Source organism: Argiope bruennichi, chromosome X1, assembly GCF_947563725.1.
Source record: "Argiope bruennichi chromosome X1, qqArgBrue1.1, whole genome shotgun sequence".
NCBI lineage: Eukaryota > Metazoa > Arthropoda > Arachnida > Araneae > Araneidae > Argiope > Argiope bruennichi.
Window position 1 is genome coordinate 16,086,358 of NC_079162.1, and position 25,685 is coordinate 16,112,042.

The 25,685-nt window shown below is 29.0% G+C and overlaps 1 protein-coding gene across 3 annotated transcripts in view; it reads right to left on the reverse strand.

Moving 5' to 3' along the window:
- LOC129958152 (TBC1 domain family member 4-like) overlaps positions 1-25,685 on the reverse strand; it is a 172,881-nt gene that overhangs the window by 128,813 nt on the left and 18,383 nt on the right. Inside the window, exons 2-3 of one of the 3 annotated variants that reach the window (XM_056070384.1) lie at positions 23,585-23,654; positions 4,007-4,150 (exon numbers count right to left, since the gene is read on the reverse strand). In XM_056070384.1, coding sequence (XP_055926359.1) covers positions 4,007-4,150; positions 23,585-23,590 — 150 coding nt within the window. In that variant the 5' untranslated portion in view covers positions 23,591-23,654. Of the gene's footprint in view, positions 1-4,006; positions 4,151-11,526; positions 11,548-23,584; positions 23,655-25,685 lie in introns of those variants that run through there. The other 2 variants (XM_056070383.1, XM_056070382.1) reach the window with 2 other exon arrangements.

The window sequence follows — 25,685 nt, forward strand, 5'->3', positions numbered from 1 at the left end:
ACGTAGTGGAATAAGGTATTATGGTCAAGATATTTACAATATGAAACAATTTGTTTAATTTGATTAATTCTTTAAAAATAAATTTAATGACATTAATTAGGCATAAGTCACATATTTATCAATAAGAGATGTAAAAAAATACAATATAAAAATTTTAAACTGGAGGGAAGCTAAATTGAAAAGCTTTAGCCTGTTCTAATAATAATTCAGCATTTAACTTCATTTTCTTGGTATTTATTCATTTTAAAATTAATTATCTTCGGTTTTATATCGGATGTTCCATCAAAGCTATATGAATAGAATACAGCGGAGTACCTCGCCAGGAGAATATAAAATTTCGTAGAAACATCCATACATAATAGTTTTCGAGAAAAATGCTCAAGAAAAAGTATGCAGTCGCGTATAATATATGGAAAATGTGCTTCAATGGAAACAGACGAAATTGTGACACAGTATTTAACATATACAATGAGTGCCGCGCAGAACACAAGCTCCGTAAAATGGCTAATTGCAAAAATCCAACAGAGCACTGCCCACAAAATGAAAACATGCATACGAACAATTCAATAACTGAAGTTAAATGTACTGCTTTCTTTAAATGCTTCCAAGTAGAAAACTTTAAGCAATCAAAACAAGCCACGGTAGCAGTTAGAATATCAAAACCGTCCCACTGTTTCACAATTTTAATAAAGCGTATAATGTTCAGCATGTGACATATTTTTCTCTAACATATTTCTTTCAAACAATGCGTTGTAAGAGTTGATTAATTTTATGCAATCTGATCGAGGATTTGTTTTCTGTATAGTTAATGTAATCTTGACTGAACACCCAGTAATGTTAGGAAGGAACGCAGATGGCTTTTTCGGTACCCTCTCCAACAATATCACGAGGCAAGTAACTTCGATAAACATCGGAGACTCCATTAGAACAAATAGAGGTGATAAATGTGCGATTAAATAGTAATTGAAAAAAATGCTTGCAATAACAAGACATGCAATCCATAAGAAAGATTATAAAAAATGCCAAGAAATGAAAATGGATCTTAAAGCCAATTGCCGTATGTGCAGACAGCCGAATATGAAGTTCATGTTTAATTTCAGAAGTTTGTGTTAATTACAAGCTCTAAAAAACCACTAGCGTTCAAAAGAAAGAAAAACTGGAAAACCATACCATTTTCAGCAAGGTCAATATCATGCGTTGGAAATCAAATCAAAATTCAGCGGTTCTTTTATTTTTTATTATTAATAATCTTTTGATCGCTATTTCTTCTCTTTTACCGTGGCGAAAGAACTTAAATAGATAGTGGCGGTTTTACATACATATGAGAACATATGCGCCAGACAATTTCGACAAATTTCTTTAAACTACTCCCTTTTCATTGTTGCTGAGAATAAAGCGAGCAGAGAGTTTCTCAGTTTGTAAATCTCTTTGAGACAATGAAAATGTATGGATGTTTGTTGAAAGTATTCACAGTTGAAAATATTGAAAGAAAAAAAATTATCATTTCTAATTGTTTTAGTACATTTAATAGATTCATTTCAGAAAAGGAAAAAAAAAAAAAAAAAAATCCAAAGTTAACAAGACACTCAAGCATCAGAAGTGAATTTTCAAGAGAAAAAAAAAATGGAAGCCTTTTAATATAAAATTTTACATTCTCTTTTAAAAATGAATATAATTCAAATGTAGCCTTTACACAGAACATCCTTGGAAAGGTAAGAAAATGGAAATCTGCCTTTCGCATAATGAAATGGTAAAAAGAAGAAAATAAACTTTTTATAAAACACAGTATACGACTGAAATGTATATACTATACTTAAAAATTACGTACAATTACCAACAAAAAATAATGGGACACCTCTTATTTACTATCGCAATTAGTGCTGATGAAAAATCTCGAGACGGCAGATTTATTTAGATCTAAAAACTGATTAATTAAGTTAATTAGCACCTAAGAATTTTCCCATTGCGGAAATCGAAATTACGGAAACAGATTTCTAAAAGCAAAAAACAATTTCTTTCACTTTATTTCACTCTGATGCCAAAAAATTAACCAAACGTGACTCAGATGAGTCCGATTTTTTGCATGAACATTTACTTTCAAATTTCAACGAATCCGTCTCTATGGTTGATCCCGCCTTAGACATTTCAATAACAGATAAATTTTTATTGTGAATGAAATGCATTGGTTCCAATGCTTTCAAGTTAAATCTTTCACACATTTCTGAAGATTTAAAAAAATTTATTTGGAATTGTTTGAAACCTGTCTGCGAAAGAGAAAATTCAGAAAAGGAGCCATTTAGAGAAACGAACTATAGTTACAGAAATTTCGTATTTCGTCCTGATACCAAAACAATATTTTCGAATTGTATCAGTATCTTGTATATTGTATCTTATGTCTATTATTAGGTTTGTCTACCCTACCACACGCATGCGAATATGATAGCTTAAAAAGAGGTCAGATGTATGAAATTTGGCTTATGGTTTCAAGATAAGACTGTATCAAATTTTGGGCCAGATCGATCAAATGGTAAACTGCTAGTTAGTCTGTCGATTACTGGGTGTTCAAACGAGAGTCAACATGGTAGATTTATAAAATTGGATTGTCGTTTTGACACTAAAATTGTAGTCATGTGTCGTATTTTCGATTCTATCAGTTAAAACCCCAAAGACATTTTTTTAATTACAAAATAAATAAAATATCAATTATATTTTTCAATATTTTCAAAAGGGTAAATATTTCAAAGATATCTGTAAATGTGTTCATCTGAAACACAGACATAACATGTATACAGCAATAACGGATATCACAGAAAGGAAATGAAAAAAAAAAAAAAAAAAATGACCATTAATTTTTATATGAATTTTGAGACATTACAGCTTTCCATTCGAATCCTATTGCAGGAACCACAAACCATACAAAGAAATAAGCATGCAAACGGCAAGATTGTATCAAATATCAGCTACGAATATAACATTGGAATTTTTAAAAATATAATTTTGTGTTAAGGCTATATAGCTTTTGACCCGTTTTAAAAATCTTATTTTAGTTATCTTTATGCAATAAAAGTTTATGTAATGAGAATAAGTGATTTATTTTCTGAGAAATAATTTCAATAAACGATATCACAGTAAATTATATTATCCAATCCTTCTTTCCTGGAAATATTGATCGTGAATCAGTACATGATAGTGTAGTTCGGACTAAAAATAGTTTTAGAGTAAATTGATTTTAATACACAAATTAGCAGTTCGAGTGCATCAGAAAATAACATCTTGGAATACATCTCGTGTGAATTACTTGAAGATGTATCTGAAAGTTCACAAGTACTCATCGTCAAACTGTAAAATAAAACCAGCATTAGATTGAGAATTTTTCTTCTCTAAGAAATAGAAATTATTACCCGGTACAAGAAGTTGGCAATTCAATATTGAGTATATGAATATACTCAATAAAAATTAAAAATATTTAGAGTTCTTATTTCAATTTTATCATTTTTACTTAGGGATTCTTTGTTTTTGTCATTCGTATACTTTCTTTAATTAGAATAATGACGCATGATTAATTTTATATACCTTAATTTTGGTTCATTCTGCGACTTACAATTTTATCTTAATTTTATTTGTAAGTTAATAACTTTCAACATCCATTTTCGACACACTTTTAACAACTGAAACATTTAAAAATGCTTTAATATTTTAACCCTTTCTAGGGCCGTAGGAAGCATGTTTCCCACCAAATTTATCAATCTTTGTATGAAATTATGTAGGTTGGCATAAGTACAGACACTTTTTTTTAGAAAGACAGAAATTTAGATGCTTCAGTTCCTTATCTTACACAAAATGATGTGTCTTGATTTGTTACTTAATTATTAATTAACCAAATTAATTAATTAATAAATTTATCTAATAAGTTAAATGAATCCCTTTTCTTATTCTAATTTCAAGCCTAAAAATATTTTAACATAATATGACTAGAAAAAAAATGACCCTTTAAAGGGTTAAATACCTTAATTCTTCCCAAGTAAAGAACTTCATACTGCTGACATCCATGAATGATAGTCTCAAGTGCTACTCCGCTACTTGTTTTCGTCAGGACAGGGTGGTGCATTTCTTTGCTCATTTCTCGCATGGCTGTAAATAATTCGATCACCTAGAAAATGTGGAGGAAAAAAAATAAATATTAAAATGGCAACAACAGAAATTAATTTAAGAAAAAATAAATCTCTATTTTAAGATTTTTAAAGAGATTAATTAAAGGAAAATTTTATTAGTAAATTAAAAGGTTATATTTGTTTTATCCTAATTATTTCCTACTTTTCAGTCTTAGTGCTGCTTATATAGAATCAAATTATATAGAATCAAAATTTAATTCTTTTAACTGATAATTAAAGTTTGAAAACATTAAACTATAATATCTAGAAAAAATTAAATTAAAAATTATTACCTACAAAATTTTAAAACGTGGCACACCATGCTGCGAATGAAAAATCAATTACAAAATTCTACCTTTACAAATTAAGAAAAATGTGAATTGTATATAAACAAATAGGAAAAATGATTTTCGACAAATATATCCCAATATCTTTGGTAAAGAAAGGAAAAAATATAGACAAATTAAAATGAAAGAAAGAAGAGAGAAAGTTTATGCGAAACTTAATAATAAGAATCGATCAAAGTTTATGCGAAACTTAGATCGATTCTTATTATTTTCATAAATATTTTATAAAAACAAATAGATACAAAAAAAAAAAGAAAGAAAGAAAAAGATAAAGGGCGGCCTAATGGAACGAAATTTATTACGAATGTAATTCCTCTTTTTCTGTGTAAACGATATATGAAGAATTTTTTTAGAATAGAATGGAAATTTCAGACTTACAAAATTATGAAACTAGTTAAACATAATCAGGCTCATCCTCTACAAAAAAGGGGTAATCAATGTTAAATTGTAAGATGAGAAGGAATTTACCTCCTACAACACAGAATAAGGATATATGAAACTTTCCGCGATTAATAGATATTTCACATTAACCTAACGATTAAACTAGCTATAAATCAGATGCATTCAAAAAGACAAGATCAAAGCATAAACCTTCAATTTCAGATCTATATATTCTGCAATTTTAGTTCACAATAACATGCAACTAAACATATCCATAAGTAAAAACATTTTTAGTTTATATTCGTGAAAAGCTACATCTGGCTCGTATTAATTAATAAATCCGTAAACCACTTGAACTCGGTGAATTCAATTCGATTCATTACAGCTGCTTCATCAATGAATTCGTGAATTCAGCAGGTGAAACATTTTTCCTTCAATTCTATATGTTTAAATAGCAAATGAAACACATTGTTAATAGCTTGTTTAACTCTCCTCATTCTAGCAGCAAACTTTCTAGAAATAGTTCAAACAGATGTTTCTCAATCAATTTAAAGGGGAGGGGGAATTAATGGCTCAAAATTTTATCAAGGTTGCATATGCCTATATAAAAATTTCCTTCTAAATATTCCATTGATATTTTTTAGAGATACTATAACTTATTTATACCTTAAGCATAAAAAGCAAACATATATGTGAAAAAAAAAAAAAAAACTTTTCATCTAATAATGCATAAAAAAATTTGGCCCCATAAAAGATTTTATAATGCAGGTAATTTATTAAAATTCCAACATTTAATAACATACGATTCAATCACTGACTTTAGTTTCGCAAACATTATGCAGAGTTTGTTTAGTTATCATTACGTCCCGCTTCGAAGCAACACGAGTGCTATTTTCAGATGGACCTCATAATTTTTAAACGTGGTCATAGAACGAGGTCGACACCTGAACTAGGTTATGAAAATATTATGAACTAAACTTTTCAACGCGATTTAACCATTATTCAGTAAATAGCCTCTCTCCACCAAATGTGTAATCATGTGTACAATTCTAAAATTATTTTAAGGGGAATTCGAAAACAAACATTTTTGTGTAGGTATAATGCATTGGACTAATGAGTCGATATTAGATAATTTCTTTAAAGCACGATGCGTGTTCAGAAAATAAATTCCGTTTTGCTCTTCCCCCGCCTATTGCACTTACTGACAAACCCCCTAGCATGCGCATTTATTTTCCTTGCACAGTCGTCAATTAAAGGGGGAAGAGACCCCAGTATAGTTCGTCAACGGATTCTGAGACGACCACATTTCGACGACTCCATCTCATTAAGGGGTGAGACGCGGAACGATGAGTGCATTTCCGGTATTCTCTTTGACCTTGGATTTCACCTATTAGATACTAGTACAGTAGACTCCCGATTATCCGCGCCTCCCGCACAAAGTTTTTTTTTTTTTCTTTCTTTTTATTGATTTTTTCAAAAAGGTGCAGTTTTACAGTTATACTTTTGTAATTACATAATACATTATAGTATTAAAACAGTACATGTGTATTACTTTTTCTATGCATCCTTGACACCTCTCGTAAGTACAAAGCACTTTTCTGTTTTCATTAACAAAATGCATTTTCGGTTAGTTTTGAGCGATATACTAAAATAGTAAGCGTTAGATAAACATTTCGTGCTGTTTATTTTACGTTTTATTGTACATAAAACGATTTTTCAAAGTTGGAATGACTGTTTTCTCTTTTGCTATACCCGTTTTTAGCTTTTTTCGGATTATCCGCGATTTTTGTTATCCGCGGCGGCCGCGCCACCCAATTCCGCGGATAATCGGGAGTGTACTGTAAATGTAAACATCTCCTCCTTTCACCCCTATTTTGAAGAATTAAACCCATCCTAACGGATGCGCAAAAACGCGGAGGGTTTTACAATCCGTTGCTGAACTATAATTTTGTTATTTATTATCGCATCTACACAACTTTGGTGTTGATGGAAATGACTCGAGGATACAGATTTGTTGAGATAGACAAAATGATTTATCGAGTTAATTAACATGGTTAATTGAGTACAATCTTTTTTTAATTGTTTTTTCGTAATGAAATAAAATTAACCCTCCCAATAAAATTTCATAGAATTTAAATGCTAATTTCGAGAGTTATAGGGTTTTGAAAAATAAGGCCTCCAATGTTAAATGAATCTTATGAACTTTTGGAAATATCTCTGAAACTATTAACATATTTCTTAAAACTTTATTCCCTTACCTAAATAAAGTAATCGTATTTCATAAATTCATGAAATAAATGCACAAATAATTAAAATTTAATATTTTTAAGAATTTTTAAAGATGAATGTGAGAAGAACCTGAATTGTAACATAGTAAAATTTTTGCATGGGAGCAAAGCTGACATGCTAAATTGTCGAAATCCAGAAAATTATGCTCATACCTCAAACAGCTTTCGAAATATTCACAAAGACTGCAAAATATCCAGTCTTTTTGAGGGACCGTATCTAAAATTTATTTGTATTTAAAGATCTAATTTTTACGAAGCACGAGCTTTAACGGCCATTATAATATCACATTTAGTTAAATATTAAATTTGTTTTCAGATCGGGCGATTTTAATTGAACATGAATGCTCAGTTTTTTTTTAAATTAATGTTTCTTTTTTTTACTCAGACGATATAAAATTAGATTGCAGGATAGATTGATCGTTGGAATGTTTAATTTTTGCTCTTTATCGGCAGTTATCATTTGCAAGTAAATGAAATCGAGATTCCAGGAAATCCGTACAATTTCTTACCATTCAGTAAATTAACACAAATAGTAAAAATTAATTAGTACTTAAAATAGCTTAATGTTGAGTACGCATTCATAAACTTCTTTAATTAGGTGGAAAATATTTTAAAAATATCATTAAAATGATTTCGAACCTCTGGTTCGAGATACTATAGAATGACATGTTTGGCTGAATTCGTTTGCATTTTCTTATCTTGATAGCATCAGCTGTTGCATAACAAAGAATATCCATCACTCAGTCATTCTTACAGTAGTGAACTTAATCTTCAATCCGATTAACAACTGTTTACGTCTAAAAATAAGAGTTCATTCTTTTAATAAACACCCATAGTTACATAGGTATATAATATCTTCACGGTATTCGCATTTCCCGAAGCAATGACTTTTTATGGAAAAAAATTGCGTTTATGGAAAAAGTTGTGGTTTTACGTATAAACAAACACATTAAGTTTTAGACAAAATTAAAAAAATAAAGACATTTTTAATTAAATCAATATTATATTTAATTATAAAGAAATATATTTAATAAAGCAACATATGACATTCGTAAAAAGTAATTAATTAGGAATATTGTTAAAATAATTTCAAATTTTAAACGATATTTGATTTAAATTTTAAAAAGTTCAAATACACGGCACTAGTGATTTAGATGAAAGCACAAAATTAAGTCACTTTGAAAACTGACAAATCTTGCGAGTGGATAAATCAATCGAAAGATGAAATGAATATATATATGTATATTTAAGCCGAAATATTTTCCTTCCTTTACCACACACACACACACACACACACACACACACACACACACACACACACACACACACACACACACACACACACACACACACACACACACACACACACACACACACACACACAAACAGTTGTCGTGTTTAACGTATTGGGGTTGAAAGGTATTCGCAACTGATAATTGCATTAACGCAATCATCAACTGCAAATGACAGCAAAATCATATCCCTGTCATTGTAGTGATGATAGATTACTGCCAAAGTTACAAAGAAGATGCATAAGTCATATGCAATTGAAATATACATCATTACAGTTATTAAAATAAATTCGGATATATAAAGCGTTCCCGGATAGATATCAGCATGTTCTGAAAGCATGTGAAGGTTTGACATTTCATCCTATGCAACTTCTTCTAGTCAGACATGAGAGAAGTTTGGAACAAATTTCTACAAAATGCTTGAAATATTAAAAACATTGTAGAATTATTAAATAAACAAAGATTGTAAGCCATCTCAAGAATAATAAAATTAGATTCCGAAAGCAATGATATCCACAGAAATGTGTCATGTTTGCAAAGCTCAGAAATTTTTCTATTCTTCCTAATAAATCTGATCGATCGAAGATAGCTCATCCGTAAGTGTAAACCTTGATGAGTGATGTCCGAAAATATTTAATAATCTGCATTGCATTATTTTGTGCAAGGATTATTGCCAAGGGTAAAATTATAAGCTCTAATAAAATAGTAAACTGCGTCATCGAAAAAGAAAATAATTATGCTTACATTATTATGATTAGAACAATCATAATAATGATCATAGAGTAATCATAATTGTTATGATAGAGCAATTACTTTATTATACATTATCCTTGTTGTTTATTAACAATCCTTTGAATTTCCCGCAGGGGTATTTGAATATTTTGAAAAGTTGTAGTTCTTGTCGCTCTTTACTTTTTTTCGTATATGAAATACAGCCATTAACATGGTATATACACGAATATTTTAGATAAACATAATTTTTTGAACGAAATCTGTTATGGATGGTTTATCAGTACATTAATGCGTCTAATGACTCATAAATATAACACAATAAAAAGCTATTATGCATTCACATTATAAATTAAGCACATTAAATATAAGAAACTTCTTTTAAAAATCTCTTATCGATGTATTAAAATGGAAAATCATTGTGGACTAAAAATTAGAAGCTAAAACAAAAATCGAAAAAGCATCGGAGGAAGAAAGAAAAGCTTTTAGTAAATTAGCATCCCAATCATACTTATAGTGCATTTAATATTTAAAGTATGAATATCTGAAATTTTGTTCCTTATGATATATATTCCTTATGGCTTTATATCCTTCACCAATTATTTTCCGAGTCTCATGCTTTTATGATTTTTGCTTTGTATAAAGATGATTCTTTTTTAATACACTGTTAAAAGCATTTTTTAAAAAGCTTTAACATTTATTATTTTCTAATTTTTAATCTTTATTTCTCGTGATATTCATCATGGCTAAAAAAAGATGCCAAACATCTCAGCTTTATCCGAGAATGGAATGCGGCCACTTTCACGTTGCATTGCCGTAGGTAGACTGCTATATTAAATCAATTGGCTTTCTTCACATTGACATTCAGATTCCAAATAATCATTACAGTTCATCTCTATTGATATTCTAGAAGTTTAAGAATAAATATTCTAATTTGTACATATTTAAAATTATATTCAAATTAATAATATTCCTATTCTAAGAATATATCTTTTTATAGAATATAATTTATCTTTTTTTTTAATATTTTTAAATTTATACTTTAATTTTTTTTTCATGAAAATAAAAGCAAAAAATGCATGCAATTCCAAAAAAATCATGTAAATTGGAATATTCATTACATTTCTATCACATTTTAACTTTAAATGATTAAATTGTATTTTTCTATATAATATTGCTTGATTTTCGATTACTAAAATATAGGAAATATTTTTTTAAATAATAAAGCAGTCAATAAAATTTATTTTTATCTTTCTTATTTTCTACAACGTAGTCTGTAATATATTACATGATCCATAACTGCAAATATTATGTGATCTGAAAATTGGTATTCCTCTAATTGATTTCTAGATAGTTGAAAATTAATTTCATAAAGGTTGTGCTAAATTAACATATCAACTGATAATAAAGAACTCTAAAATTGAAAAAAAAAAAAAAAAAAACGTTCTATTGTTACCGGGGACTAAACGGTAAAAAAAATTCCATCCTTACAACCATGAAACATGCGAGTAAGAGCGTTTAAAAGCGCAATGAGATAGAAAGATGAAATTTATCACATCGTTTAGTAATCATAACTATGGATCTGTTTCAAAATTTTGACAAAATCCGAGGTCCACCCGACTGCCGCTCTGTATATCTCTGATATCTAGTGCCCTTTCACATACAAACTTGTAAATGTGTACAACGATTTCACTTCATTTTCTTCATTATGGAAGGATACTCCATTCTCTTCAATTATTCCCTCCGTGATAATCACTAAAAGGCATAATCCATATTTTTCTTCTTTTGACGAAAGAAGTAAGTTTGGAAAATCTCCAGAACGTGATTTATTTTTCCTTCTGACCCACTGCCTTTGCTATATTTATTTTTTTCAAGATGTTCAACTCCAAAACTGTTTATAAATATTTGTTCGAATGTGTTATGTTAAAGCTCTAAGATTTAAAATGGGTCCTCTTCAAGATTTACTGCATTGTTATGAATTGATACATCATCAGTAGTGTTTACAACAATCCATCTTTATGTCGAAATATAAAGAATTTTCTTTTATGATATAATTGAACTAAATTAGCAAATTTACTTTAAAAAAAATAATAATGAAATATTTTCATCATTTTGCTAAGGTAAATTTTGGATTTCCTAGAAAGTAGTCACATATTCAAATATAAAGGAAAATAAAGTGACCAAATATTTCGTATAAGACGCTTCGAACTATCTACAGAGTAAATAGTTCATGGTAATGAGAAAAATCACTAATTCGAATTACCGTTTGAAGAATTCTTCTTCGCAATTTTTACAAAGCATAAAACATAACCATTTCTCTTTTAAAGAAATTTCTTACCATCATCACCTTATATTTCATCAAATACCGTGTGTTCGATTGAGCAATTATTACTGTCAATGGTTAGGTGATCAGATTAAGACTTCGACAAATGTTAATTTTTCTCCTCCATTTTAAGTCAGGAAGACTGTTTTATTGAAATGTCATAAGATGTTACGCATTTAAATTTTTTAAGAATTAATTAGTGAAAACAGCAGAAGTTTCAACTCAATACGTGGCGCCATCTGATAGCGAATTTGAGAAAAACTGATCATAAGATTTCATAATTCAATATTAATCAGCATTTTGTCGGTTTCCTCAGATTAAGCTTATGTGGTATTCAATGTAAAAGGTTTTCCACGATTTATACTTTCCCGGTTAAAGTGTTGTATTGTAATTATGATAATGAATTATTAAATATATTAATAATAAATAGAAAATAAGAGTTTTAATAAAACGCACGCTTTTATAAGATATTAATTTTTTTTTTATCAAATACCTAAATGTCGAAGCAAAAATCACAAGAGCTTGAGGCAAGATTAGGAAATTGAAACACAGATACTAAAAGAGAGAAAATTCTTTAAATTCATCAAAACTCAAAATAGATTATGTAAGTGATTAAAATTACCATTTCTTATAAGCTTATACAATTTCTGCTTTAACTTAGATAGTTTTAAGAAAAAAAAGTTTGTAAATTTTTCTTCATAAAAAAAGAATTTTCCAAAAATGTGTCCACTTCCTCCTTTCATCTTCTCTATGTTAAGTTTTTATTCTGAAATTCTTCTAAGCTTTTATTCTTTATTTCCTCTTTTTATGTACAAGGAAAAACTTTCTAAACACTTCAAGAGACTTGCAACTCTTTTCTGGTGGCATAAGTTGATACCAGGAAATAATTAGCAGAGATATACCCATAAGCGAATCGTATGAAGTGGAACAAATGTCTGATTTGATCTGAATTTAAAGTGTCTCGGAAAAGAAATTGCGAAATATTATACATACTCCTCGCATTTCCCAATTAAAGTAAGAGACGTGTAATATAATCTAATTCGAATAGCAATAACAATGCAAAAGAAATTAAGAAATCGTACGAAAATTGAAATAAAATAAATTTTAAAAACTTTATAACATGTTTTATCAGTTTAATGAACAGCAGAATTTTTTTAAACCAAAAATTTGAGATTCAAAAGAAAAACACAGGAGTATGAAGCGCTGATAAAAATGCTTTAACTAAATTAGAATTTTAATCACATTTACAATATATTTCATTTAATTACCTATATTTAATTGTACGTTACGTTCGCGAAACTTGAACTTTCGGCGATAACTCACCAATATGGTAACACTATGTTACAAGGATATCTACATACTTAATGCTTCGCAATATTTCGGTGAAAAACTCATACCGTACAATGAAGTCTTGCATTTAATTTTTAATGAATGTTTAGGAATTTCCTTCTCGTTTTTTAAGAACATCATGCTCAACATTTTTTTTTTTTGACCCACCCTCCTGGCATATATTTTTTATAAAAATTTCTCGTTTTTAACACATTAATAAAAGTGAATTTTTAAAACATTTTCTGTATTACTTTCTACTCTTCAGTCTCTAATTTATAATTCTTTATGATAAGTAATATAGATTACTACAATCATTTTTTTTTTCGAAATTACTATTAAACGGTGCTACTTGTATGGAATCAAAATTTAATCAAGATCAATCAACGAATGATTAAGTTCAGAAAACATTAAAATAGTGTATTTCCTATTGCATTCTTTAATGGATAAAAAAGATTGAGAATAATATTTTTAGGCAATAGTATTCCCATGATTATACGGTAATTAGTACAATCTCAAAATGACTGATGTCCAACAAACTCTTAAAGTTCCTTTTAAGTATAAATTAAATACTGTAGATTCCTCGATTCGCAGAAAAGATTTTAATGCATCCAAAGTTTGATAAAATATTATTACAGTATTTTATTAATTTATTAAACTGTTACCTATCTCCTACAAGACTATCAAATTTACAGTTAAAATTATTTAAAAATTATAATTAATTAAAATCTAATTCGTTTATAGTAAATGAATAAAAACAAAATTAATGCAAATGTTTCAAAATAATATTTGACGATACTCGTAGATTGCTTTAGATTTGGTGGAGCCCTAAGCTACATAATATACTAAGGACAGCATTAAGTTTCCTCTTTTAAAATGCACCAGACAGTCAGAGGAACCTTAAAAATAAAATGCCGCTTATTTTTTTAACATATATTGCCTTTTTAATTTTATTAAGATAAATTATAAAGAACTGGTTGGCAAAATCACACTACAGAATATACAATTATACTTTCTTCTCTGATTTTATCTTCATTACGCAACTTATGGTTTTTCCACTATTGTTTTGTGTACAAAATCTTTCTTGCGATGCAGTGTGTCAATTTGTTCTTAAAAATTATTCAATACAAAGTTTCATGAAAAGAATTTTTTAAAAAAACTAATAAAATAATGGCAAGGAGGGGACGTATAGAAAAATTATCTAACCAAATAAAAATTAATAAGAAATATTGAAATCAAAAATTTCTTTTTTAACAAATATTTAATCTCCAAGTCAATATTTGAAAATCGTTAATAAATGCTTTATTACATCGAAGTTAGGTTAGCAAGTTGCGTTAAAATCAGTTTTTTAGCAAAATAATAAGAAGGCAAGCCAAAACCAGACGGGACGGAAATGACGAAATTTAAAAATAAATGCTAATGAATTTCTTTTCAAGGTGAATGTTGTGATATCCCGCAGAGCAGAGCAATTTGCTTTCTTTCAACCCTCAGTGTAAGAATTTGGGGCAGATGGACAGTGAGAATGAACGACTACGGAAAATCCCCAGAGGCTGAGAATGAATGTGCGAGAAAATGGTACGTTTAAAACTTCATAATAAAAAGCCTCAATGTATATATTATTTAATGTAGAAAATTTAAATAAAGAAAAAAAAATAACTATCGACTGCAAGGTAAGATGATTGAATATACGTAAAAGAGGCTACATACGTCTACAAGTGATACTTAGTTTTCAGGTATAGGGTCAGGAAGTAACGCTTCATTCGCAATTCCTTAGAAGCATTATCAGTGCCTTAATGCGTATATCCAGTTAGTTCTAAGTATGCGTAAACGCAATCTAAGAAATAGCATAGTTTTATAAATAGTTTGAATTACCATGAATAGTTTTCTCAGTTGATTTCTTGAATTTCTTGCAAATAGGGGAGAGATATTTGGAGATTGAACTTTTATCGTAATATCAATTCTTTTGAATGTATAGGCCAAAAAATAAGAAATCTATATTGCAACGACGTAAATATGATGCGCCCCCCCCCCCTTCTTTTAGAGAAACTGCTACGTGGTTGTAGTTAGTAAACAAGTACTTATATTTAAAAATAATCAAATATTTTAATAAAAAAACTTATAATTTACAATAATATATAACTATAATGAACTATAATAATTTTATAAATATATTTTGAACTTTGCTGTTAAAAAATTGTTCAGATTGTTTCACAAACAGTTCTTCAAAGTGACTATTATCTCGAATCAAAGGAACTTCAGAACGCAGCGATAATAACTAGTAATCCTCATAAATTAGAAGTGGATCAAACAAAAGATTAAAAAAAAACTTAAAGGGACTTCCAAGACACCAAGTGTTGCTTCACACAGAACAAATATTAACTGCGTTGCAGATGATACAGCGCATAGAGAAGAATACAAGGCAATAATATATTGTGCATAGAATGTCATATTTGGGTTCATGCCTAATGTACTAATGTGAATTGGTGAATAACTCTTAAGTCACTCTACATTAAAAATTGTTTAGGTGTTTCATATATGGCAACCTTTCTTTTCTTTCGCGACTTAAATACCATTTTAAAATCAAGCATTAATAGTACAACAAGATATTTTCCTTCTTAAATTACTCGACAAAACTGTCAAAGAATAGAAACCTTATTCAAGGGTAACTGTTTAGAATTCTCTGATCATTGTACTTATTTCTCTTTGTTACTTTATAAACTTAGTTTACAAAAACTTAAGATTTAAAACCATAAATACGACCATTTACAACGAAAAACTTTATTTCTTCCTATATCAAGCATATTTTGCAAATTTTATAAATGAAAATTATGACAGATATGTTTTCTATAGATCTATTGCGAATTTTTTTTATTAAAATACACATAAAATTCCTGAAATAATGGAATAATTTTAACTAACATTGATTATGTGAATAGAATTTTAAAGATTTCAATATTTATTTTGGAAAATATCCATCGCTAAAGTATACTGATTTTTTTTTAACTCACCGCATAATGCACTACATAAAAAGAACAAAACTCCCAAATCCGTTATGTATCTTTTTAGAAACTAAACATCAATCACACACAATTTTACTGGCTCACTTTGGACAAGGATTACTTTTGCAACAGAAGACACAACTGAAAACCATATCAAGCACAGAATTCTTCATAACAAAAATAAAGACAATCCAATTATATTTTGAATAAAATTTGCGCTTTTTATTCGTCAATTAATTCTACTCATTTAATTATCAGAATGTATAAGTCCCTCTATAAATAAGATTTTGGCTATCATTTTTTGTAGTCACGTGAAAGTGTTATTTTCAAAAATTTAAACATAATATTCAACAGAAATCTTATTTTAAAAATTTTCTCAATTTCTTTTAATACAAATTTAAGTTCATTTCCTTTCACAGTATTAATCAGTAAATGTCAAACTAATTTTAAATCTGAAAAAACGGTATAACGTAAACTATTGTGATTAACATTCTGCATACATTAATAATTATAATAGATATTTGTAATTTTCCATTTAAAATTTCTACAATTTTTAGCATCTACCTTTCAAAAGCTGCTTCACATTCTCTTTTATTGCATTATAATCAACCAAAAAAAATCAAATGAATTGCTTTTCAATAATATTTAATGTTACAGTTCACATGGTACAATATTTAAAATGCAATGAAGTTTCTCTGTTGTATTAGTGAACTAACTGTTCATAGCTTCAGTCTTCAATCCCCCAGATTCAAACGCTTCGAGAAATCTTATATCCTCTATGCGAATCATCTTATTTAGCATCGTATGTGTGAGTGTATTTCCATGGAAATATGGTTGACATGAATTTGTTTCTTCATGGTCTGACATTTTCTATCAAGCAAGATAGATAAAATAATAAATTTTCTATAATTTTCATTCAGTTTTCAGATAGAAAATCTATTAACTTCGCATATAAATACAGTCGAGAAACGCTGGTATTTCTCATGATGCGATAATAAACTTGAATTCCTTCCATAATATGGACCGAATTCGTTTCCGTGTTCCGCTCGTTCATCTTGCTTTTTTTGTAACTGTGTTTTTAAAAAATGCAATATTTTTTCCCAACAAAAGCGTGTCATTGTATCCCAAGAAGAAAATGCTATTCTTCAAAAAAAAAAAAAAAAAAAAAAATGTTCATTGAATTTAACAATTTCAGATATCTTTAAAAAGCGTTTTTTTTTTTTTTTTTTTTTTTTTTTTTTTTTTTTTTTTTTACCGCAGAACGTCTGTTTTTTAAAATAAAAAAATGATTTAATATCTATTAAGGGATTAAGTAATCTTCATAGCAAAATTTATGATAGTGCAATAAGATTTCGAAAAATATAACGGACGATTTACTTTTACCTTTCCCGGAAACTAAATAAAAGAAACTTCAATAACATGAGTTCTAACAGAACACTAATCTTTATCTTTTGAAAGTAATGTATTGCATTGCGAACATGTTTTTAAACGATTTTCTTTTATATGATGCATAAATATATGTAATGTTTATATATATAATTTTAATTTAATTTCGAACATAACTGCGTTTAATTAGTAAATATTTCAATAGCTTGTATTGTTTTAAAAATTCTATATACAAAATATAAAAGAAAATTTTTATATCACGTTTCAACAGTGTATAATTTACAATGTGCATTTACCCAACATATTAATTTCATAAAAATTGAGAGCGGCATACAGAAGGAAAAAAAAAAAAAAAAAAAAAAAAATTCAAACTATATTATTTTATCAGCAACATATAAATAAATAAAAACTGCATTTCTATCCAATTTGATATTTACATAAAAAACGCATGAATAACAGACCTTGCAAATGAACATTACCAAGAAAAATAAAAAGGTAGGAAATATTTAACATTATCAAATAGTACTAATGTTTGGAATGCATCCCTTTATTCAATTAAGACATAGTCACTAAATTTTAGCTATTCCTCCATGAAATCATCCTTTCTTTCCCACTTTGCAGATCCAAAATTCTCAATGAGATTGAAATCTAGAGATTAATATGTTCCTAACACTGAAACATCTTTGAATACCCGTTAATTAACATGTATTTCAGCAGTCATAATTTCGATGAAAGTAAACCGTACATTATAATTTTACTCTCAACATAAATAAACACTAATTGAACTACGAATGTAAAGGAGAAAAAAATTTACAAAACAAATATATTTGATATCTCACTTAAAATACATTTGTTGCTGTTGTTTCTAATGGCACTTGCCATGGACACGCTTGCTGACTAAGTCAGCGATTTTAAACCAAGGGAGCGTCTCTTATTTTTAGTAGCGCCAACTAGGGCCAAGAGTACGTCTTAGCTACTCACGCATCACATTCGTTTGCACAACCCCTTTTTACAGGGGGCACATTCACACATCTCATAGATAGAACAGGTGAAGAACAACCATGCCCGAACAGGGACTCGAACCCAGGACGCCCAGATCACGGGAAAGATGCGTTGACCCTATGCCAGGATTCCGGCACTTAATATACATATTCAAAAGTAGTAAAATATAAATAACGGATATTCGTAACAAAAAGTATCTATCAATAAAAAGCAATGAAAATAAAAAATTTAGAGAACATTTATGATTACCAAATACGACTAATATTCGGTTTATACAATTTCAGTTATGGCTCTGTTCAATGATTTGTGGTATGTTTTTCCGTCTTAGACTTACTTTTTTTTTAGAAGAAAACAAAAGATGAAATTGACTTTTCAACTTCTTCCTACATAACCATTAGAGTCATGTTAATCGGAATAAGTTTGTAAAAAATGTGCTGAAAACAAAATCCATAAGGCACAATAAATGCAAGTGCTTCTTTTGGCACGAGAAAATGTTATTTAATTTCTTTTTAAAATAAATATTATTACTTTAGACAGATATGACGAGTATTTTTTATTTAAATGAATAACAATATCATCCCATTTGCCTTTTATTTGTTATTTCGGCAAAATAATGCGGGAGTGCAAATTCGTTTTCTCGCACTATACATCATTTTATTTGTTCATATACTATATAATACAGAGTCCTCACTAGCTTCACAGACAAGCTTTTAATTTGATATTTTAACACTCTGCTGGCTGCTTTGACGCTGATCTAAGACTATCAAGAGAGATTTTGAAACGAGCCGGTAACTTCTATATCAGTGAAAGGCCGCTTCAATTCGAAAGGAATTAACGCGCAGAAGATTTAGACAAAAAACGGATCTTAGCAAACTCACGACACCAAATCACAGCAGAGTTGTATACAGGTATATATGCAAAATAATATATTAACAGTAAATAATGTAAAGAATTCTATGAAAAATGATAGTGAAATCCATTGACGCCTTTGGCAATAATACACATAGGTACAGCTAAGCAAAGTTTATTAATATCAGTTGCTAATTTATGATGGCAAAATATCAGGGACCTAAGCCCCCTCCCTGGATATGAGCATAAACATCGCTAATATCCTATCCTTAAGAAAAAATATATTCATAAAATCAATGCTGTGCCGAATAACACAAATTTAAACCATAACATTTTTCTTCGAAATAATAAGATCCTTGCATATCAACTAACAGAAAAGTAACAGAAACATCTAAAAACATATACTCATATACTTTTATAATTAGCTATAAGTTAAATTTCTAAGGGGCCCCATATTCTCAACATTTACGAGGACTGTAGTCACGTTTCTGATTAATATCATCCAAACGTAATAAACAGTTCTCACAAAATAACTCTTCTTTTTATTGTAGAATATTAAATTTAAAAAAAAAAAAAAACGAAAATTCTCCTTATGCATCTTTTCTGATGAGTTTAAAAATAACTGCGCTGTCCGTCAGCCAACTTTTGGTGCTTGTTGCTAAGAGCAGTTCGAAAGACACGGAGCTCTTCAACTCTGTTGTTCTCCCTATTTCCTGAGCACAAGTCGATCCTACCACGTTCTTTTTCTTTCCCCATCGTTTCTCTTTGCCAGCTGAAAGGTGTCTAGGATCTTTGAAAATCACGTGAGTTGCATGTGCCTTGGAGTTTTCTTTGAAATGTGTTCGCATTCAACTCCATTCCAAAAAAAGCAAAATTAAATACAAATCTAAAAATAATGTGTTATGAAGTCTCTTATCTCAAAATTGCGTTCCCATCTTCATTGGAAAAAAATTTCAGTTACTTTTTTCAGAAATCTTATTCTCGTTTAATTGAGGGTTTTTTCACCCTGGATAATGATGTCATCAGATATGCTACTACTAAACTAAAGATGGGTGTTCTGTCGTATCCCGAAAAACTAATTAAAAAACTCGAGATGCTCCTTGTGCTTCACAAAATCAGCTGGATGCTCTGCTTTCGACATTTTAGGAAGAATAAACAGACTTCTCATCAATGGATTTCGCCCAAAATTTGAAAAATTCAGAAAGTTTCTAATCTAAAATTCCGGTGTCATTCGTCTTTGCAATTATCGTTTCACATATAGATAAAACAGTGTTTTCATATTTTTAAAGGTTTATAATTGGAAGATTCATCAAAATCTCGAGCTCGAATTTTCTGACGATGGAAACATTTTCTATTATTCTTATACAGAATTTAAAAAAAAAAAAAATAGAATGATTATATAATAAATAATAAAAACAATGAGTATGAGATTTAAAAATTCTCTTTCAAATTACAAAATGACTCATCATTTTGCAATTTTGGCAACCTATAAAAGGCACAATATAAAGACATTAGGTCTGGTTTTAAATGCTTCTATTAGAGAAAAGGTCAGAATTACATCACAAATCATTAAGAAATAGAATATTGTGTTCAGTCATAAAAGATTTGAAGCTACGGTGGGACAGATATTATAATTTTCCTGATTTCAATTACCTGTGTGAGTAAGCAGAAAAGAAACATTTGGGGAGGTTCCCTCTCTCCTTCTTTTATGCCTTTTTCTCCTCCCTCCCCAAAGAATAGAAAATTTGGGATCTCCCACCAACAGTCTTTCTATAAATATCGCTAATCCGTCTTCAATGCATTTGTCTCAACTGCACTTTCCTCATATCTGAAGAAAATTATTAGAAACCATTAATCTATGTTACTGAATATACCATCATTGAATCCGAGCTGAATTTCTCACGCATTAGCCCAATTACCTTCCTTGATAAATGGAATAAATTCAGTTAAGTTTTTCATAATACTGCAAAGTATTCCTTTGAATTTGTAATTGAAGTTACTGTCTATAGTGTTTGAATTTTCATTCTCCAAGAGATAGTATTGCACCTTTAGAAGGCGAGATGGGGGTAATTCATGAAGAGAAGGAAGAAAGCAGGTGAGTTTGACAGGGGGGGAGGTCGATTTTTTTTAAAAATACCAAAAAGATGTATATTTTTGTTATTGACCGCTTAGAGCCTCAGCACCTCATTAATTGACACTATGTCACTGCCCACACTATGCCGTCCATATGTGTAAAGAATATGTCCACGGTTGATGAATTTAAATTCTTCCATCGTAACTGTTATACCCCAATGTTAATTATCAATTTTTATTTTTTTCAGACCCCCCCCCCCTTTCCTTCTCTCTTGTGCTTATCGAAATGGTTAGATAGTGTTATAGCCACTGGAGGCGCAGGATGATGTTATGTTATGTGTACCGTATAAATCTAATTTTACCTTCTAAAAAATCATTTGAAGGGATAGCGTTTTTTTTTTTTTTTTTTTTTTTTTGACATACTTAGTCACAGTTGTTATGATGTCACTATATCGACCTATTAATATTCATGTAGAAAAGAGCTGAACTTTGGATTTTTATGGCGCTAAAGCCAGCCACATGATAATATATAAAATTGAAATCGCAGATATTTCCAATAAAAATTCGAAGAGCTTTGGATATAGAATTATTTTTCTTTTGTTCTTCCTAATTGCTGTGCCTCGGTAGTTAATTACGACGCGAGAATCTTGTCAATAGCTTAGGAAAAATATTATTCTTTTTAAAAGTTTATTGGTATCAAACACTTGAACAATACTAGAATTACATCTTTTAATTTATTTTATTACTATACTTTCTTTTTATGCCATTCTATTTCCTCGAAATGGAGTGAATAAGTTTTTTTAAGTAAAACGAAAATCGAAGCTGACTAAGTACAGCAATCTTTTTAATCACTATTAAATGACACTAACATTCATATCAAAAATAGTTTATACAAGCAGAAATTGTTAACATAGATAGGTATAAAAAAACTCGCACACTAAATTATAAACACACCGTGAGTTAATTCGAACAAACGAATCTGATTTATATTTTCTTTTTTCTTTTACTGTTTTATTATCAGTACGAGTTTAGTGCAGCATAGCCAAATCTGGATTTTGTTCTACAAAATATTAACATACACCTGATCCAGTTATGAGTCTACACAACAATAATATTGAACACTGGTCAGTTGAAAACGACACACCCACTATCTTCTAACTTCGGCGATTCATCAATAGGGGGTAGCTTAGACGTGTTGTATTTCGTGTTCACATATATGACGGACATTCATTGTAATCATAGCTTTGATATTACAATCCTAAAAACAACGCATGAGAAACGCAGGAAGATACACAAATAAAATGATAATAAACGATAAATACTACCTATTATTACTAATTCAATGGTAAAATACTACTAAATACTAAATTACTGATAAATATTGAAGTAAAACTATTGATTTGATAAATTTGAAATGTTTTAGTTATTTTCAGTTTACAAATGTTAAGATATTTTTAAAAAGAATTCTCTAGTTAAATTTTCAACAACTATGACATTAAGCGCGAAATGAACTCTTTTATATTCCACAAATGCTCAAAATACATAACGAAGAAGGTAGGCATTTGGAGGCTATTAATTTTTCACAATGTCACATAAGAAACGATTTCCGTGAATATTACGAAAATATTCAAATTAATTATCACCAAATGAGAAATACCAACGTTTCTAGATTGTATTTATATGAAAAGTTAATAGACTTTATATCTGACAATTCAACAAATTTTCTATACTCTACATGATTTTTATCTATCTTGCTCGTTCACACGCACACGGACGAATCTCATACAGAATTTGCAAGATGCATAAAAGACCGCATAACAAATTTGATCCTTTTAACTAGTTGAATTATCATAATCACAAACATAACTGCAAAAATAAGATGTTTGAAAACGTGGTGGTTCTTCAAAATCTCGCGACATAACATTCCAATACTTCCTGTATCAAATTCGTATACCAGTAAGTAATAAAAGGGGACACACTAAATGTTTTTGAAGGTTGAATGAAAAGTTTTCAGATTGCCAGGTCACTCTAATCGCCGTTTGCTTTTTAACAATAATTTTCGAAAATTGATAGAAAATGCAATATTAGAATTGTATTTAATAAGGTATTTATTTTAATTGCAAGTTTCTATTTTTCAAGTTTTACTTTATTACAGAGAATTCTCTACAGACAGATATTTCGCGAAAGTAGTAAATGTGTTAGCTTAAACGCAACTGATGGCTCAAAAACGTTTCTTCTTTCAGGGGAAAAAAAAAAAAAAAAAAAAAGATAACGAACATCTCCTCTTAAATAAAAAGTGTCAACCAAAGGAAATGTAGGGAAAGTAAAAACCTGAGACAGCAAACAATGTCCAAGTTTGGGTGACACGTGAAAGATAAAAACGTTATTGAGACTCACGTTAAAACACATATTTCATTTTTACGAGAGATGTATCTTACTTTCATGGATGGAATCTTTCATTCGAAATGAAATTATCTTTTAGGTGAAATCTACAAACCAAGACAGCATCTAAAATATATAAAGGATTAAATTCTGACACATTTCTGAATCACTATATAAATAAGCAACCATTAATTAAATAATAACCATTAAAGAAATAGATGCATATATCATAACAAAAAAAAAAAAAAAAATCAAGAGCATTTATGGTTCTAAAACAGTACTAAAAAAATTTTGTTGGGGTTAAACTTTTTTTATAAGTTGAAAAAAAAAAATGGAAACGTCTGCGGAAAAAACATGTTTTCAACTTATAAAACTAACATGCAATGAGAGACCAAAATATTAGGAAAACCCTTGTCATTCAGTATTAATCATATCGATTCTCCTATGACGTCAGTGGCAGTAACTATTCTTCTAAGTATGAATTCTATAGGTTAATATATCTGTTAAAGATAAATATTAGCACATGCTAACCAAATAGCAGCGCTGGATTTTCTCAGTATGGAAGGTGATATTTCGAGCAGCCTTTTCTACTTCATTCCGCATGGAAACCGGCCAGCACGATGGAGAACGAACGGTTTTTACGTTTTGCAGCGAAATTAAAGAAATTCTTGTTTGTGTCCAGCTAATTCACTGTAAGACTCATTTTGCAAAAAGTAGGATATAATTTGCGATGCCCCTTAGTTGTACTGCGCTCTACATCTTGCATTGTATCTTTTTTTATACACACAACTACTCAAGTTAAATTTTATGCTCATAATCGAGTTTGGAGAATTTGAATGTATTTAAAAATGGACACCATTATTTAAAAAATACGACTTCACTGATATTCTAATCATAATATTAATAAATTTTAAAGCCTATCCTTAATCCACTGATATTGATCCAAGTGCGAGGCTTGTTTTTAAAATTACAACTAGTAATACTTTTTTTGACACATTGTACAGGAAAAAAAATCAACTTTCAAACATTTGTACAGACCATCAAAAACGTATCTGGTTACAGCTCTATATACCGACACCAATTAGAACAGAATAAGCATTTTAATACCAGTCGATGTAAAAATATATTCTCTAAAAGTGTTTGAAATAATTTTTCATATAAGGGGTCGTCACCATATTGAGATTCACATAAACATTTTTTTCCCCTAAAAGCAACACCTGATTTTCAATATTTGTATGAATTCTCCAAATTAAAATAGCTTGGATACATTTAAAATTTTGCAATTTTGACTAAATGATTGACGGGCTATAAGCAATTGAAAATTTACATTCTTAATGCTAAATTAGAGCTCTCGTTTGTTTGTTTGTTTTTCAATATATTTCAAGATATAATAAATCTTCGAAAATAATTCTTATTTTACATTAAAACACTCAGTAAATAAAGCAACAGTTATGAAGTTTTTAAAATATGAAAACATATTTTATATTTAATTATTTTTTTAATTCACAAGTAAAAAATTTATTAATAAACAGAAACTCGGATTTTGATAGCAACTGAAAAACAGGTCCTAAAACCTCACTATTTAAACCATTCTCTCTATCGAAGTAATAATATGTAGCAATAACCGAAAACTTGCACAACAATATGATTTTCCCATTTTTATTTTTTTTTCGGGGGGAGGGTGCATCTTAAGATTATAAAAAGAATTCTCTAACAAGAATAAAAAAATCCCTTAAATGAAACTGAAAACAACGCATATCCTTTCAACGTTACTTAAGATATATACAAAAATACTTTTTTAAAAAATAAATATGATTGTGAATTTTTTAAAAAAACCAATACATGTAAGAGATTCTACTTCTCTAATATTTCAAGCGAAGTTTCGTTTCAGACAATTAAACCAATTACAGAAGTAGAAATGATTTTTGAAATCTTTAATTATTGAAAAAAGTATAAATTATGTAGCGTAAAAAATATAAATAAATAAAACATTATTGAATTACAAAAGCAACTCTTTGTGAGTGGATAATGCAATGTCACTAAACTTTCAAAAAAATATCTATAAAAAATGAAACAGAAGTTTATAAACGTTTCGATTAATTATATCTTATTTAATATTCTTTCTCATAAAAAAGAATTAAATGAAAACAAAATTCT